The 14,342-nt window shown below is 36.0% G+C and overlaps 2 protein-coding genes across 16 annotated transcripts in view; both read right to left on the reverse strand.

Moving 5' to 3' along the window:
- Window positions 1-395: 395 nt before the first annotated feature.
- Window positions 396-4,284, reverse strand: endouc (endonuclease, polyU-specific C). Of its 8 annotated transcripts, none has more exons than XR_014627428.1 (9): window positions 4,042-4,284; window positions 3,568-3,627; window positions 3,382-3,481; window positions 3,186-3,297; window positions 2,109-2,230; window positions 1,735-1,847; window positions 1,488-1,638; window positions 1,006-1,382; window positions 396-534 (listed from the first exon to the last, which is right to left on the reverse strand). XR_014627428.1 is itself a non-coding variant. In XM_084409269.1 (8 exons), the coding sequence occupies exons 1-8, from the start codon at window positions 4,050-4,052 to the stop codon at window positions 1,122-1,124; spliced, it is 930 nt and encodes a 309-aa protein (XP_084265395.1). In that variant the 5' UTR covers window positions 4,053-4,280; the 3' UTR covers window positions 396-1,121. The 8 variants fall into 8 exon arrangements, 1 of the variants encoding a protein (XP_084265395.1); XR_014627429.1 differs by having other exon boundaries at window positions 396-676; window positions 876-1,382; window positions 4,042-4,280; XR_014627430.1 differs by having other exon boundaries at window positions 396-690; window positions 861-1,382; window positions 4,042-4,280.
- Window positions 4,285-5,111: 827 nt separating this feature from the next.
- The window catches only part of ppfibp1b (PPFIA binding protein 1b), a 32,878-nt gene continuing 23,647 nt past the window's right edge, over window positions 5,112-14,342 (reverse strand). For all 8 annotated transcript variants that reach the window (XM_084409753.1, XM_084409751.1, XM_084409752.1 and 5 more), the window contains 11 exons: window positions 13,841-13,982; window positions 12,001-12,132; window positions 11,645-11,795; window positions 11,393-11,504; window positions 11,150-11,238; window positions 10,406-10,528; window positions 10,194-10,319; window positions 8,444-8,632; window positions 8,173-8,340; window positions 6,268-6,333; window positions 5,112-6,128 (listed from right to left, as the gene is read on the reverse strand). In XM_084409753.1, coding sequence (XP_084265879.1) covers window positions 6,042-6,128; window positions 6,268-6,333; window positions 8,173-8,340; window positions 8,444-8,632; window positions 10,194-10,319; window positions 10,406-10,528; window positions 11,150-11,238; window positions 11,393-11,504; window positions 11,645-11,795; window positions 12,001-12,132; window positions 13,841-13,982 — 1,385 coding nt within the window. In that variant the 3' untranslated portion in view covers window positions 5,112-6,041. The remainder of the gene's footprint in view (window positions 6,129-6,267; window positions 6,334-8,172; window positions 8,341-8,443; window positions 8,633-10,193; window positions 10,320-10,405; window positions 10,529-11,149; window positions 11,239-11,392; window positions 11,505-11,644; window positions 11,796-12,000; window positions 12,133-13,840; window positions 13,983-14,342) is intronic.

Genomic DNA, 14,342 nt, shown 5'->3' on the forward strand with positions numbered 1-14,342 from the left:
TTCAGGTGCTGATGTTATTAAAGCAAAATATGGACATATCTAATACATTTTTTTTTTTTTTTTTGAATGGAAAAATGCTAAATAGAAGCCTTTTCACTAGTGGTTTTAAACCTTTGGACCCATTGTGAATATTTGGTGTATACAGATGGATTAACTGGTCACCATATTTTTAATAATATATTTTGAATCACATTGTTTATTTTGATTTATTTTTGTATGAGGCCATGAATCTGTATGTGTAACAATTATACAATAATTCTAAGTTGTTTATAGCATTTTTTTAAGGTTGGCATGATACAGAAGTTGCGATTATCTTTAATTCACCATTGTGACGTATATCGTAGAGATAGTCGAATAAATAAATGGAATGAGTTCTGCAAATAAACAAACACAAGTGGATCAAGAAATTCTTTTTAATGTGAAAGCTCTATTTTCCGTAACCAACTATGTATATAACAGCAGTCGTGGTCAAAATAGGCAAACAGAAAAACTCTCTAAATGAGAATACTGTTGTTTGTTAAAGGAACACGCCGACTTTTTGGGACTTTAGCTTATTCACCGTATCCCCCAGAGTTAGATAAGGCCACACATACCCTTTTCATCTCCGTGCGTGCCGTAACTCTGTCTGACGCACACACCACTAGCCTAGCTTAGCACAAAGACTGGAGGTAAACGGCTCCAGCTAGCATACTGCTCTCAATAAGTCTCATGTGACCTTGTTATTTGTATACGCTTTGACTATACAAATCACAACATGTAAATAGGAAAATGTCAGTTATTTTGTCACTTATTGGGAGCAGTATGCTAGCTGGAGCCGTTTACCTCCAGTCTTTGTGCTAAGCTAGGCTAGCGCTGGGTGCATCAGAAAGAGTTACGGCACACACAGAGATGAAAAGGGTATGTGTGTACTTATCTAACTCGGGGGGATACAGTGAATAAGCTAAAGTCCCAAAAAGTCAGCGTGTTCCTTTAACATATTAGTAAACAAGCATCTAAATTGAAGACTTATTGAATACAAAACAAATATCTACACATTTAAAATTACAATGTGCCTTTAAAAACTAACTTTTTAAAAATGTGAAAAATCTGAAAAGCTATTGTCAGCACACAGTATGTGGGATTTATACGTGTCTGTTGTTGCTGCTAAGCAGCTTGGGATAAGCGGTCCCGATAGAGCGGCCATGTCTGTGCACCACCATCTCCAGCTGGTACTCATCCAGATTGACCACAGCTGTGGTGGTCTTCTCAGTGGACGTGAGGAACAGGATGGTAAAGATTGCCATCTCGAACTCAGGACTCACACCAACAAAGGCGCTGGCCACTGGCTTGACCAAACCATGCCAGCTGAACTGCACGTTCAAGACATGATCATCGGCTTCAGGCTGCGTGGATGAGAAACAAACACACATTCAGCAAAGTCTACACACAGAACAATCAATTATTATCTATTGTTGTGTTATCTTCGTATTTATTGATGAAAGAAGTACCGCATTATTGTCCCTGGCTTTGTAGCCCTTGTAATCAAGAAGATTCTGCTTCTCTTGCAGGTAAAACTGGACCCAGTTGTGAAGACCCATGATTTCTCTGCCAAATTTGGTTTCCCCAACAAACACATGCTCAAATCCACTGGAATCCTCCCTTTTTGGAAGAAAGAGAGTGATGCATTTTATAAACAGAGCAGATAGGGAATAAAAGATAGACATTTTTCATGTTACGCTGGTGTATGTTGCTTACCCTCCATTTCTGTCTCTATGATAAAGGCGGAACCACATGTAGTACAACTGACTCTTAAACTGTCTCAGATTTGAGCGTGATTTCCCCTTGCCGATCAGGTACCGGTGGGCACGCTGAGGGAGTAAAACACCATTCATATAAAACTGAACTAATGACCCCAGAATCATAATACGCCCTTCCACACTCATAATAAGCAGCTGTCAAAGGGTGTGGCAGGCAACAACCACAATATTTTGGTTAGCAACGAGAAAAAAAGTTAACTTGTCTTTACATGTAGTACTTTACATACTTTTCTTTTTTTTTGGTATTGCCTTGAGAAACAAGAGAAGGAGATTTCTTATTTGGTTAAGGGTATAATTTGAGTCATACTGTACCTTCATGACTGCGGTATCTAAGATAGCATCCAGAAAGGAGTTATTTTCGGTCACCTCATCAGCGGTCACCTTCTCTGCCACACCAGTGGACCTCTCATAGTTGTCCAAAAGCTTCATGAAACCTGTTGAGAGATGAGAAAAATCACAGAAGACCAGTTTTGGTTGGTGAAAACAATTTCATTTCTGGTCATTTTGGTGGTTAGATATCATATTCATACACATGTAAATGGAAGAAATGTAAACCTTCTTTTACTTTATTTCTTTGTGATTTTGTGAGAATTTTTAAAGGGTTAAGTTCATCCAAAAATGAAAATGTATTAACCCCCTGGAGCCGGCGTATGGATTACTTTTATGATGCTTCAAAATCTAGGGTCAAACTCACTCCATTATAAAGCTTGGAAGAGCCAGGATATTTTTTTATATAACTCTGATTGTGTTTGGCTGATTGTGAAGTCATATACACCTAGGATGGCTTGAGGGTGAGTACATTTTTGGGTGAACTAACCCTTAAAGTCTCAAGTTCTTCAAAATTAAAGCAAAAAGACAGAAAATGTATGATCCTCAAGGTCGAAATGTTTACTTTTTTGTATGTTAATAATTGTGCCTTATGAAACTGGTATGTTCCCTGTCTTGTGTTGTAAATGTGAAAATGTGTAATAATAAAAATTGCATCATGTATATTTTGCTATCCTATTCAACCTCATAAATCCCAAATATGTGAAGTGATTTAAGTTTATATGCATGAGGGTTTTAAAATAACATTTCAGATTCAAATTTTTCTGGTAAAGTTAAAGTGTTGCATCAATCAACCAATATATTAGTGGTTTCCCAGGGAAAATATGTCCTAACCCTAACTCCACCAAAAGAAGGGACTGAAAGCAACATAGAACATTCCACCAATCAACTTTAAGATGAACTGCCTGCCTAAACATGCAGCTCTTGGTGTGTCTCTGTTAAATGTTTTAGCACAGCTGCATGGAAAAATCCTTCTTCTTTTTTTTGCAAACTGACAAAATGATTAAAGGGGGTTAAGAATCTTTTTTCTTTAGGTGTTGGGTTTTTACAAAAGAAACATACGTGCATAAGTGGTAATGCCGTCCAATTTGGCCTCATCGACACTGGAAAACAGTGGGGATGAGGCATGGTCTACCGCACTTGTGCTTCCCTGTGCTATGTAACCAGCTTTGCCCTAAAAGAAATGTTAGATGTTTTAATGTAATACATGATTGGTCACTATACTTAATATTGTGGGACATTTAAAAAATACTGATACCTGTAGTGTGATGCTGTAATCAGTTCCAGGCTTCAGGCGATTCACATCCAGCTTCCAGAGCTCATTGAAAATATTCGAAAGCTCCTGGTTGACAGTTTGACTGAGAGTGTAGAGAAAAAAAAAGTGAATCGTCTAAAACTTGTGCATTGCATTCATGTATACAGGTCAAATTGGAAAATAGTTTACCTTGCTGCATCACTGAAATTAAACAGTGCCAACAGCACAAGGATCCATCCACAATCATACCTGCAACATACAAACATAAGAATGTAGTGTGTGTGATTATATGTGTATACATATGTATGTATGTATATTTGTGTATAGTATATTTCATGCCTGCTACCTACTTAAATGGACATAAATTATGCAATGATATCATTTAAGTTTATACAACTTAACCTGCTGCTCTACAGTAAAGAGAAATGCAATATCAAATCGCAAAAGTTAAAACCAAAGAGGATATTCTAATAAATGACCGTTTACTGTAAATAACAATAAACACATGAACTTACAAACATAAATGCGACTTAAGAGGTCCACAAAACAAGGTATTAAAAATCACAACGTTACACTGAATGACCTTTTGTAAAACTATTCTGCTTATTAAAATGCTCTTTAAAGACGTACAAGTGTATATGAAAAACATAGTGTTCAACATACCCTCTGCGCATGGTTGTTGCTTTGATGCGCGTGCACAGTTGAACGCGAACTTGTGTAGTTTTCCTCTTTTGTTGGTCTTATATAAGTGACCACTGACGATTATCTCATGACTGAATACACCCCAATACGTTGACTGACTGAGTCAAACCATTTGCATCGAAAAAGAATAAAGGAGTAACGTTAGATTGAAAATGTACACCAAAACAACAAATGGGCGGGGCTTAGGATAAGTTGTCTGTGATTGGCCAAGAAGGGTAGACAGAGACACCGTGTTTTTTACAATATACTAATTTATTTTCTCTGCGCTGGTCGGGACGGATTTTGATTTAATCATTTTCACGGAGACAACAAAGAACGATTCCCATTTGTATATCAGATAATTCAGAAAACGATACATTTCAGTGCAAAACATATATTCAATAGGACAAAGGGTAGGAAGCACACAGGAAAAAGTCAACATTGTTGACATTAAGTACAAGGACTGATTCAGTTCATTTCATCAGATTATTTCTAAAAACTGAAAGCAAAAACAGGATACTATACAACCTGATTCAAAACCTGACATTGAAAGCATGGTGGAAGCAAGTTATGTCAATTTTGATTTATGATCAAAGGGAAAGAACACGGAATCATTATAAAATGCTAGCAAGCAACTATCTACAGACTGTCCAACAGATGGCGCTGTTTATCAACTTATATACAGTTCCTTACACAAAATAGTAATAGTTTAAACTTTATACTTTAACTTTATATTATATTTACATGCTTTAAACTTTAAAGCATGTAATAAAAAAGCCGCTAAAATATTGCAAATGGCTATGTAATTTAAAATTTCAAAGCAAAAAAAAAAAAAAAAAAAAGCCTCATTTGTATTTTAGAAAAAATCGCTATGAACTATAGTATTTATTTTGGCAGCAATGTAACTCTTAGTAAAATAGTTAGCTTGTAAATTTATGCAGGAATGCATTCAAAGTGCATCATACATACTTCATTCTTTTAAGAAATTTTGCTCTGCCAAGTCATATACCATTGGTTATAGAATTTACAAATTGACACGCGAATAACAAACAAAGCCTGCATGTTTTCAGTGTTTTATTCACCTTTGAAAACGAGCAAAAGTCAACGAAGTACAAACATGTAACTTTGAAATTGTTATGAGTGGCACTATATTTTAAATATATTTTTCAGCTGCTTATAATTTTGTGCACATGCCAGTATTGCATTAAAGATTCATTCATGCTACATGATAGCATTTTCATAAATGAGAACATTATTGCTATCCTTAAAGTACTGCAGCAGTGTAAAAATAATTCACAATGAACTTTCATTAAAGTAACAAATATTTTATCCAAATGAGACTTAAATAACATGCAAACCTTTACAAACTGGATGTAAAATATATTGTACAGTTTTGCATGCAAATGTGTGAAACATATGCAATAATGATGCATGTACTGGCTTTATAAATTGTACAGGTAAAAAAAAAAAAAAACACTTCCAACATTTATGTTTAAGACTGGACCTAGAACTTGAAATATTGATGATACATGCTAGTTTCATTATTGGCAATGTACAACTTCAATCTATCAACAATTTAATAAAATATATCTTTGATTTTGACTGAAAGTGTCATTGTGCTCTTCTGCCACCATAACTGGCACAAACCTGTCACAGATTTTATTTCAGACCAGCAAACTACAGTAGGACTGCTTTTCATATCATATCGATCCACAAAAATGACCACTAACAATCTGATTAAAAAACAGGGCAGACATTCTTCCATCTACCTTCGGGAGACATATTAATTCAACAAAATGTTCTTGAAAGGCAACTGAAATACTTTAAAATGGTGTTTTGATGAGTTGACGTGGCTGTGATTGATATATTTGGCATTCAGATGGAGGTGTGTGTGTGTGTGTGGAGGTGTTGGCAGAGGAATTGGCACAGTCACTTCCGATTAAAGCAGCAGCACTAGGGGTGAGACGGTCCCTGCAGTGCCCTCACACGTTGGAGTCATCATCCTTTAAGCTGGCATTGGGAAATGGCGTGGAGATCTCCTTGAAGAATTCATCCTCCTTCAGCATACTCTGAGTACAAAACACATGACACACAGTTTAGGCTCAAGAAACATACATATACATATGTGTGTGTATATGTATATATGTATATGTATATATATGCACATGTAAAGCAGCAAGTGAGATCAGATGTGCAGCTGCTTGTTACCGTTAAGTTGTTGATGCCCTCAGAGAAAGCGCCGATCTGCCTTACTGTCCCCTCAGAGTCATCCATCTGGATCAAAAACAATGCAAAGAAGAACAAAGCCATAAAGGTGTTAGTGATTAAATTAATGACTGATTCAATGTCTTTAATTATTCGATTAAGGTTCTTGATTATCGATTTATCAACTCAGCATACAATACCGGTCAAAAGTTTGGAATAATTAAAGATTTAAGTTTTTTTCTTAAAGGGGTCATATAATGGTACATGCACTTTTACAAGTTGATTGTACTGAAATGTGTGTTGGCAGTGCCTGTACACAACCATCATAAAAATGATAAAAATCCATCCAGTGTTTTTTTTTTAATCTTCTTATATGTTTTCCCCCATCTCAAATCAAGCCGTTCGACCGTGTGACGTCACAGAGGGTCAGTATAAAGCTGGTTTTGCTAAGAAGCTGCTCCTGAAAAAAGGATCGGTACCAACTATTCGTGTTCCTGCTGCACCTCCAGAAGAAGAAGTGAGTGTAACGTTTTATTAACCTTTATATTAATATTTATATTAATCTTTGCAAATCGCTAGCACGCTTCACGATGAATGCGGCTGTTTACACTCAGGGTACATTACGCATGTTTTCTATGTACGACGTTCTCAATGTAATTCATAATCCCACGTTTATAACGAACAACGCGTTATGGTTATTGTGTTATTATTAAAAACGGTGTACGCACAGAACAGAGGGGCGGGGTGAGCAAAGCTCATTATCATTTAAAGACACATGCACTTAAATGGCGTGCTGAAAACAGAGCTGTTTTTGACCAGGTAAAATGAGTGTTTTCTTACAATACTAATGAGAATTTTTAATTAAAGTATATTACAAACTTTTAATTTAGACCCTAAAGAATCATATTAGCTTGTACAAAAATGGCATTATATGACCCCTTTAAGTCTCTTATGTTCACCAAGGCTGCATTTATTTGATCAAAAATACAGTAAAACAGTAATATTGTGAAATATTGTAAATAACGTAATAATGTAATTTGAAATAACTGTTTTCTATTGTAATATATTTTAAAATATATAATGTATTCCTGTGATGGCAAAGCTGGATTTTCAGTCTTCAGTGTCACATGATCCTTCAGAAATCATTCTAATATGCTCAATAATTATTATTGATGCTCAATTATTATCAGTGTTACATATCTCTGTTTTTGCAGAGATGCATTTTTTTCAGGATTCTTTAATGAGTAGTTAAAAAAAAAAAATAGCATTCATTTGAAATAGAAATCTTCAGTATTATTTTAAATGTTTTTACTGTCACTTTTGATCAAATTAATGCGTCCTTGCTGAATAAAAGTATTAATTTCTTTTTTCCGTAAAAAAAAAAACCCATCATCATCATGGTTTTCACAAATACATAAAGCGGCATGACAGTTTTCAACATTGATTATAAGAAATGTTTCTTGAGCAGCAAATCAGAATATTAGAATGATTTCTGAAGGATCATGTGACACTGAAGACTGGAGTAATGATGCTGAAAATTCAGCTTTGCATTACAGGAATAAATTCTTAAATTTATTTAATTAATCTTAAAATGCATTAAAACAGGAAATTTGATTTTAAATTGTAATAATATTTAAAATATGACTGTTTTTACTGTATTTTTGATCAAATAAATGTTGTTTTGGAGAGCATAAGAGGCTTCCTTCAAAGACATTGAAAGAAGCACTTTATTATTTATATTTTTATATTAAATAATTAAAATATTGTAGTTAAAATGAAACATTATTCAGTGAGTCTTCCATGTGTTTTGCAGTATTTAATGTTAACAATGATAAATTCCTGATTTATTATTATTTTTTTTTATGTTCATCCTGACCACATCATGCACCAACAAGCTTCTATCACTACCTGGTCGAATCGATCTAGGTCATCATCATAGATCTGGAGCTCCATGCCTCTGTAGCCCTTCTGGAAGCTGCGTCCTTTGGGCATCTCCACATCCATGGGACAGACATACTCTTCATTGTCCTCTTGCTTCTTCTTCCTACCAAACCCCCCAAACGCCAGCTTGTGCGGCTAAAATTGACACAGACACAAACGTATGTCTATACTCCAAATTGAATGAATCAATCACATTCCAGTTCTGCAGTAAATGGCCTGGATATGTTCTGCATCATACCTTGACTTTAGCCGTGGCAGTGAGTAAGATGTAGTCTGGGTTCTCTAGACACTCCTGTTTGTGTTGCTGGGCCTCAGAACCCACCAGCAGGTTAAAGTGAGTGGCCAGATGCCTCCGCAGCAGTGTCTTATTGGGGGGAATATTTAGCAGCAGAGCCATCGTCTCCACATTAAAGCGAGGTTCCAGCACCTGAAACAAAGAAAAAAAAAAAAGACACCCATTTCTTAGGAACAAACTTGCACTTTCTATTACTCAAAGAGGCTGGGTTGAGAGCAACAAAGCAAAAGTTTTCTCTAAATGTGGTTTGATCAGCACAGTTCGTCATTTTGCGGACGCTTTCATCTAAACTTCATTTCCACTTGAGCAACCTGGAGCCCGATATACTTACAGCGAAATCTAAGAATGATCTGTTGCGACGTCATTTTGAACAAAATAATGCCGTTCATTTGGAGTTTGTTTGGGGAGTTCGAAACGCTGGTAAACACCTTCAAACTACCATTGGTCCGTGGCGATTACGTAATAGGTAGATGTGATATGTGGCTTCGCATTATTTGACAAGGAAATATCTAGTTCATTAACCATAAACAAGTCCAATGAGGTCAGACTCGAATAAAACCATGAACACACTAGAGAGAGCTGTTGCATAATAGAAATGTAAGTTGTATTTCTAATTGTGACACTGTCTGACACTGATTCTTTTTTTTATCAACACTTGAATATGGTTAAGTTTCATAAAAAAAAGCTACATTTTGAGCAATTTGAGACTACATTTGGATCAGATTCAGAATGATGATCAAAACACAGATGGAGTAGATCGAGTCCATCAACACCTCTAAAGCTTCACAGTCCTATAACTCATCTTGGGTCGACAATTCATTCAGTAAGATTAGGCAGTTTTGATTTAATGTTGGTGATTGCGCTATTTTACATACGGTATGCATATGATTACATAAGATATTGTTCGTTTCTGCATCTTCTTCGCATGTGTTTTGATCAGGAGATGCGTAATAGCACCCCTTTACAGTATAACAGTGAAAACAAGGATTTCCAGAAAATTCTGTCAATGGCGGGGAACGGTTGTTTCACGAATGATGGAAATTTCCATCAATGGCGGGGAAAGAGTTAATCGCTGTTTTCTCACTGCAGTCATTTTTGTTGTTTATTTTGTTATTGAAAAGAAAGCACAGCACATATTTACATATTCACCTAAACGGGTTGCGATGTTCGCTAAAAGTATACCGGTGCAAAAGGAATTTCGAATTTCTTATTGCCCCTAAGCAAAGAATGAAAAAGAACTTTGCTGGGAATATATATTGGGGCATTAAGGGATAGTTCACCGAAAAATTACAAATTCTGTCATCATTGAATCACCCTTATGCTGTTTCAAACCTGTATGAGTTTCTTTCTTCTGTTGAACACAAAAGAAGATTTTTTGAAGAATGTTAATCAAACTGTTGACGGTAGCCATTGACTTCCATAGTAGGAAAACAATACTATGGATGTCAATGGCTACCATCAACCAAAATTCTTCAAAATATCTTCTTTTGTGATCAGCAGAAGAAAGAAACTCATTCAGGTTTAGAACAACTTGAGGGTAATTAGTTTCATTTTTGGGTGAACTATCCCTTTAAGGGGTACAGTGTTCATATAGATCAACTCTTGCAGGCTTTTAACTTACAAATTTTCTCTTATGAGTACAGCTTTAACCATTTCAATCAATAATCTAAACTAGTACATAGACTTTTCTCACCATCAGTCCTCCATGTACTCCACTGCCCCTCAGATTGGGCGCATATTCAGCCAGGTCAACGGACCGCAGCCACTCCATCACACGGTGGTTGGTCCATTGAGAGACCTCAGCAGGACTTATGTTGTTCTGAAATGATGGTGAGCATAAGGAATGCTAGTACAAGTGCAAAAATAACAGGATAGCACAAATTAGAGTTTAGTCTCTCTTCCTACCTCATCTGAAGGTCGTCGCCGTAGACAGTTGGGGTCATAGTTGTTGAGCCGGAGCACCTGGATGGCTCTCTTAATACTGAGGTGATGTAAAACACTGCCCACTTTCAGAGATAACAGGTCATCCTGTTTAGCGGGAGAAGAAAAACATTACTAAAATGTTACCAACACCTTTCTATGAAAGCTGATGCTACTCAACAAACCGAACAACTTCGTTTCTTATTACAATACCATTCAAAGGTTTAGGGGTAGTAAAGTTAATACATTTATTCAGTTAGGATGCATTATAATGTTATAAAAAAAAATCCATTTCAATTAAAATTGCGGTTCTCTTGAACTTTATATTCCTCAAAGAAAAGAAAAACAAAATCACATTTTCCACAAAAATATTAACCAGCAAAACTGTTTTCAACCTTGATGATAATAGGAAACATCTTATTGAGCACCAAATCAGCATATTTGAATGATTTCTGAAGGATGATGTGACACTGAAGACTGGAGTAATGCCATCACAGGAATAAATTACATTTTAAAATATATTAAAATAGAAAACGGTCATTTTAAAATGTGTAAAAATATTTCATTACATTACAGTTTTTGCTGAGCATAAGAGACCTCTATCAAAAACATTTTAAAAATCGTACCGACCCCAAACTTTTGAATGGTGGCGTACCTGTATATTAAAAGCTAGTTTAACCTTTCATTTAATGATTAAAACCTTATGAAATGATTGAGAAAAAGACTAACCACAGTCATATAGTGAAGCATCCGCCCATCCACACGTCCCTCGTCAAACTGAGTCTTGTACTGCGGGAGGCCGATATCGTCAAGCCACCCTAGAGCAGAAGGAAAGAGGTAGCAACTCAAAAACAGTTCAATCAGTTATGAATCAATCAAGAAAATGATTCAATCTAAGTGTTGACCTTAATTTAACCATCATTTAACCAACCAATCTATGATACTGTGGATAAATAAACATCAATTCCTTACTTGTCACCCAGTGGTAGTCTAGTTTGCCCTTGTTGTCATCTTCCTCTGAGCCCAGTGCCTGCAGGGCCAGCTGGAGTTTCTTCCTGTGGAGAGGGTGTTTTATTCCCATCTCCTGCATAGAGAGGGCAGAACAGTCCTTAAACATGAACTTCAGAAGGAAAACTGATTATTACCAGCCAGGTTTAAACGTGGTCTCAGAAGTTTGGACTCCACTATATGCTCTCATCCTGATTCAGAGTAATAAGAACTCACTCTTTCCAGATCCTGCTGGGATGCCTGAAGGAGCGTCTGGCCAGAGGAGACCCACTGCCTTGCCAAGCACACGTACAACCCCAGTCCCTGCTCCTGCATCCAATCACACACCTGCTCCCGGGACCAGCGTGCAAACGGAGCATCCAACTCGCTGGAAAACACAAACAAGCACATCTCACACAGCATGTACTACTAAAATGTCACTTAGACAACAAAAAAAAGAAGAGTTTTTAATGAGGAACTGAACCAATAAATCAACAACTATGCATATGAACCTGTCAACAAGGTGTCTGTACAAACAGCAGATCTTTCCAATTTGAGGAGGTGCACTATCCTGTGTCGCTGTGAATACTGACCTGTTGGTGTTCTGCAGGTCACGTGACCAGCCCAGTCTGGGCCCAGCTGTGGCTCTGACTCCACCCCGTTTAAACTCACTCTCTGATAGGTTATCATCCAGGTTGAATGTGGTTGATTGACTTCTTTTGAGTCTTCAAAGAAGAGGAGAAAGTCATTTTTATCATGTTCATCTCAAACTGAGGTGGGTTAACTAAGCAGATTACAAATTTATTGATACTACATGCTTTAAATCGGCCATTCCCAAACTGTGGTCCGCGGACCACTAGTGGTCCGTGAGGGTACTGCAGGTGGTCCGTGGAGAGGCAAAATAAAATATAAAATAATATTTTTTTTTACCTTCATTTTACCAGGAAATTCCCATTAAAAAAAAGTAAAAAAGGAATATTTAGGCCTATATATTGATATACAATTTAAATTAAATTGTCAAGTTATTGTGTGATTACTAAAATTGGCCGTGACGTTCAAGTTCAGTGCCGTTAGAACCACAACGTGGATCGGTGGATAGCAACAGGTTCTCTGAAGAGAAAAGGGCAGAGGCAAATGTGTTCTCATCATCACATCACACGCATAGCCTTTAGTTTATAGGCAGTTTATATGAAACGAAATGTTTATAAATGGAATGAATAAGGCCTGTTATTATTTTAATTTCCAGTTAGTTTCTTGATCTCGCGTTTCTGTAATGTTTTGTGGATGTGCTGTTAAGTGGACAAACTCAAGCCTACTTTTTTGAGGACTTGTAAAACTCTGAAGATGAATAATCCCTTAAAATCGCCAAAGGTTTTGAAATGTTGACTATATCCAAGTGTTCTTACTGTATAGATTTCATACTCCATTGCTATGGAAATAAGCCTGTTGTTCAAATGAACCTGATTATGCCCTCGGGCGCTTGAGTAAATAAATAAATAAAATATGTAAACAGCCGTTGTGTGCAGTAAACTTTCTTTTAACAAGCCGTATGTACTGATGTGATGACCAGAATAGTTTTAGCGCTAGTAAGCCTATTTAGAGGTGCGGATTAATTCAGGTAGGAATTAATCCGTGTGTAGAGTAGACATATTTTATTATGTGTATTATGAGGTGGTCCGCGAAAATTCTTGATTACAAATAGTGGTCCACACACACAAAAAGTTTGAAAACCCCTGCTTTAAATGACAGTTTGACAAGTTTTTCCACATTTATCTAAAATAATATAAATAAATAAAACACACACACACATATATACTGTATGTTTATATTATATATCTATATCTATCTATCTATCTATCTATCTATCTATCTATCTATATATATATATAAAAATAAAACACACACACACACACACGTATATTAAAATATACATTTATATTGCTACATTTAGGGTGTTGTTTGTAAAAAAGGTTACTTGGACGTTTAAAGAAAATCAGAACAATTTCTTTTTATAATATAATATTCAAATATTAATATTCAATTTAAGTAATAATGAAAATTGCTTTAAATAAAACAGATTAATATTTGTCTACTATTATAGTATTTATTTATATTTTGAGTTAGTTTTTCTTTTTAATTTAATTTTAGATTTTATTAATTTTGTTATGTGCATGTCTTTTTTTTTTATATATAGATATTTATATTTAGCTTAAACTTATTTTCATTTAGTTACCAAGGCAACATCTCATTTTTGTTTACGTTTTTTTTCTTTTTTTCTAATATTAATACTTTATTTTATTTCAGTGCTTTTTTATTGCTTTTCCACAAATGAACAAAAACTATTTTTAACAGTTTTAGTTAACGACACTTCTAGGATATGAAATATGCTGGATGTCCAAAACATCCAATACCGCACCTCCGTTTCAGACTCACTTTCCAAAGAGTGCTTTGATTCCTTTAGACTTTTTCTTGCCCTCCGGGGAAATGGGGAGAGTGTGTGTGCTGTCACTGTCAGCTGACCTCTGCGGCATGCCTGCCAGATCCAGATGGTCAGTGCCGTCCCTCTCCGTCTCAGCTGTGCAAACAAACACACACACAAGACCTGTTGTCACCACAGCACAACAACATTACCCACAATGCCATGGTTAGTCGAGCATCAAATAAACTGAGGATTATGGGAAGGAAGAAAAAAACAAGGCAGTTGTTCAGTTGGAGACCAGAGCAGTAAAAATGTCATGAATAACAGGAAGTTCAAAAGAAATAAAGCCCAAAAATTACAGCGTATTCGTTGGAACTACTGGAATCAGCATCACGGGGCAAGATTGCAGATGACTTCTCGTCTGGACTGAAGAACAACTGGATTGGGTTTATTTTAGGAGTGGAACGATGGAACAAATTCACATGCTGACATGCAAGTTAACACAATGGAAGTAAT

The sequence above is a fragment of the Rutilus rutilus genome, assembly GCF_951802725.1.
Source record: "Rutilus rutilus genome assembly, chromosome: 5".
NCBI classification, from domain to species: Eukaryota; Metazoa; Chordata; class Actinopteri; order Cypriniformes; family Leuciscidae; genus Rutilus; species Rutilus rutilus.

What these genes read in the sequence shown, in the direction of transcription:
- endouc (XM_084409269.1), bottom strand. An exon ending in ATTACAGCATCACACTACAG is followed by an intron (nt 3,298 to 3,381) that starts GTATCAGTATTT and finishes CATTTCTTTTAG; the next exon opens with GGCAAAGCTGGTTACATAGC. An exon ending in AAGCCAGGGACAATAATGCG is followed by an intron (nt 1,383 to 1,487) that starts GTACTTCTTTCA and finishes TCATCCACGCAG; the next exon opens with CCTGAAGCCGATGATCATGT.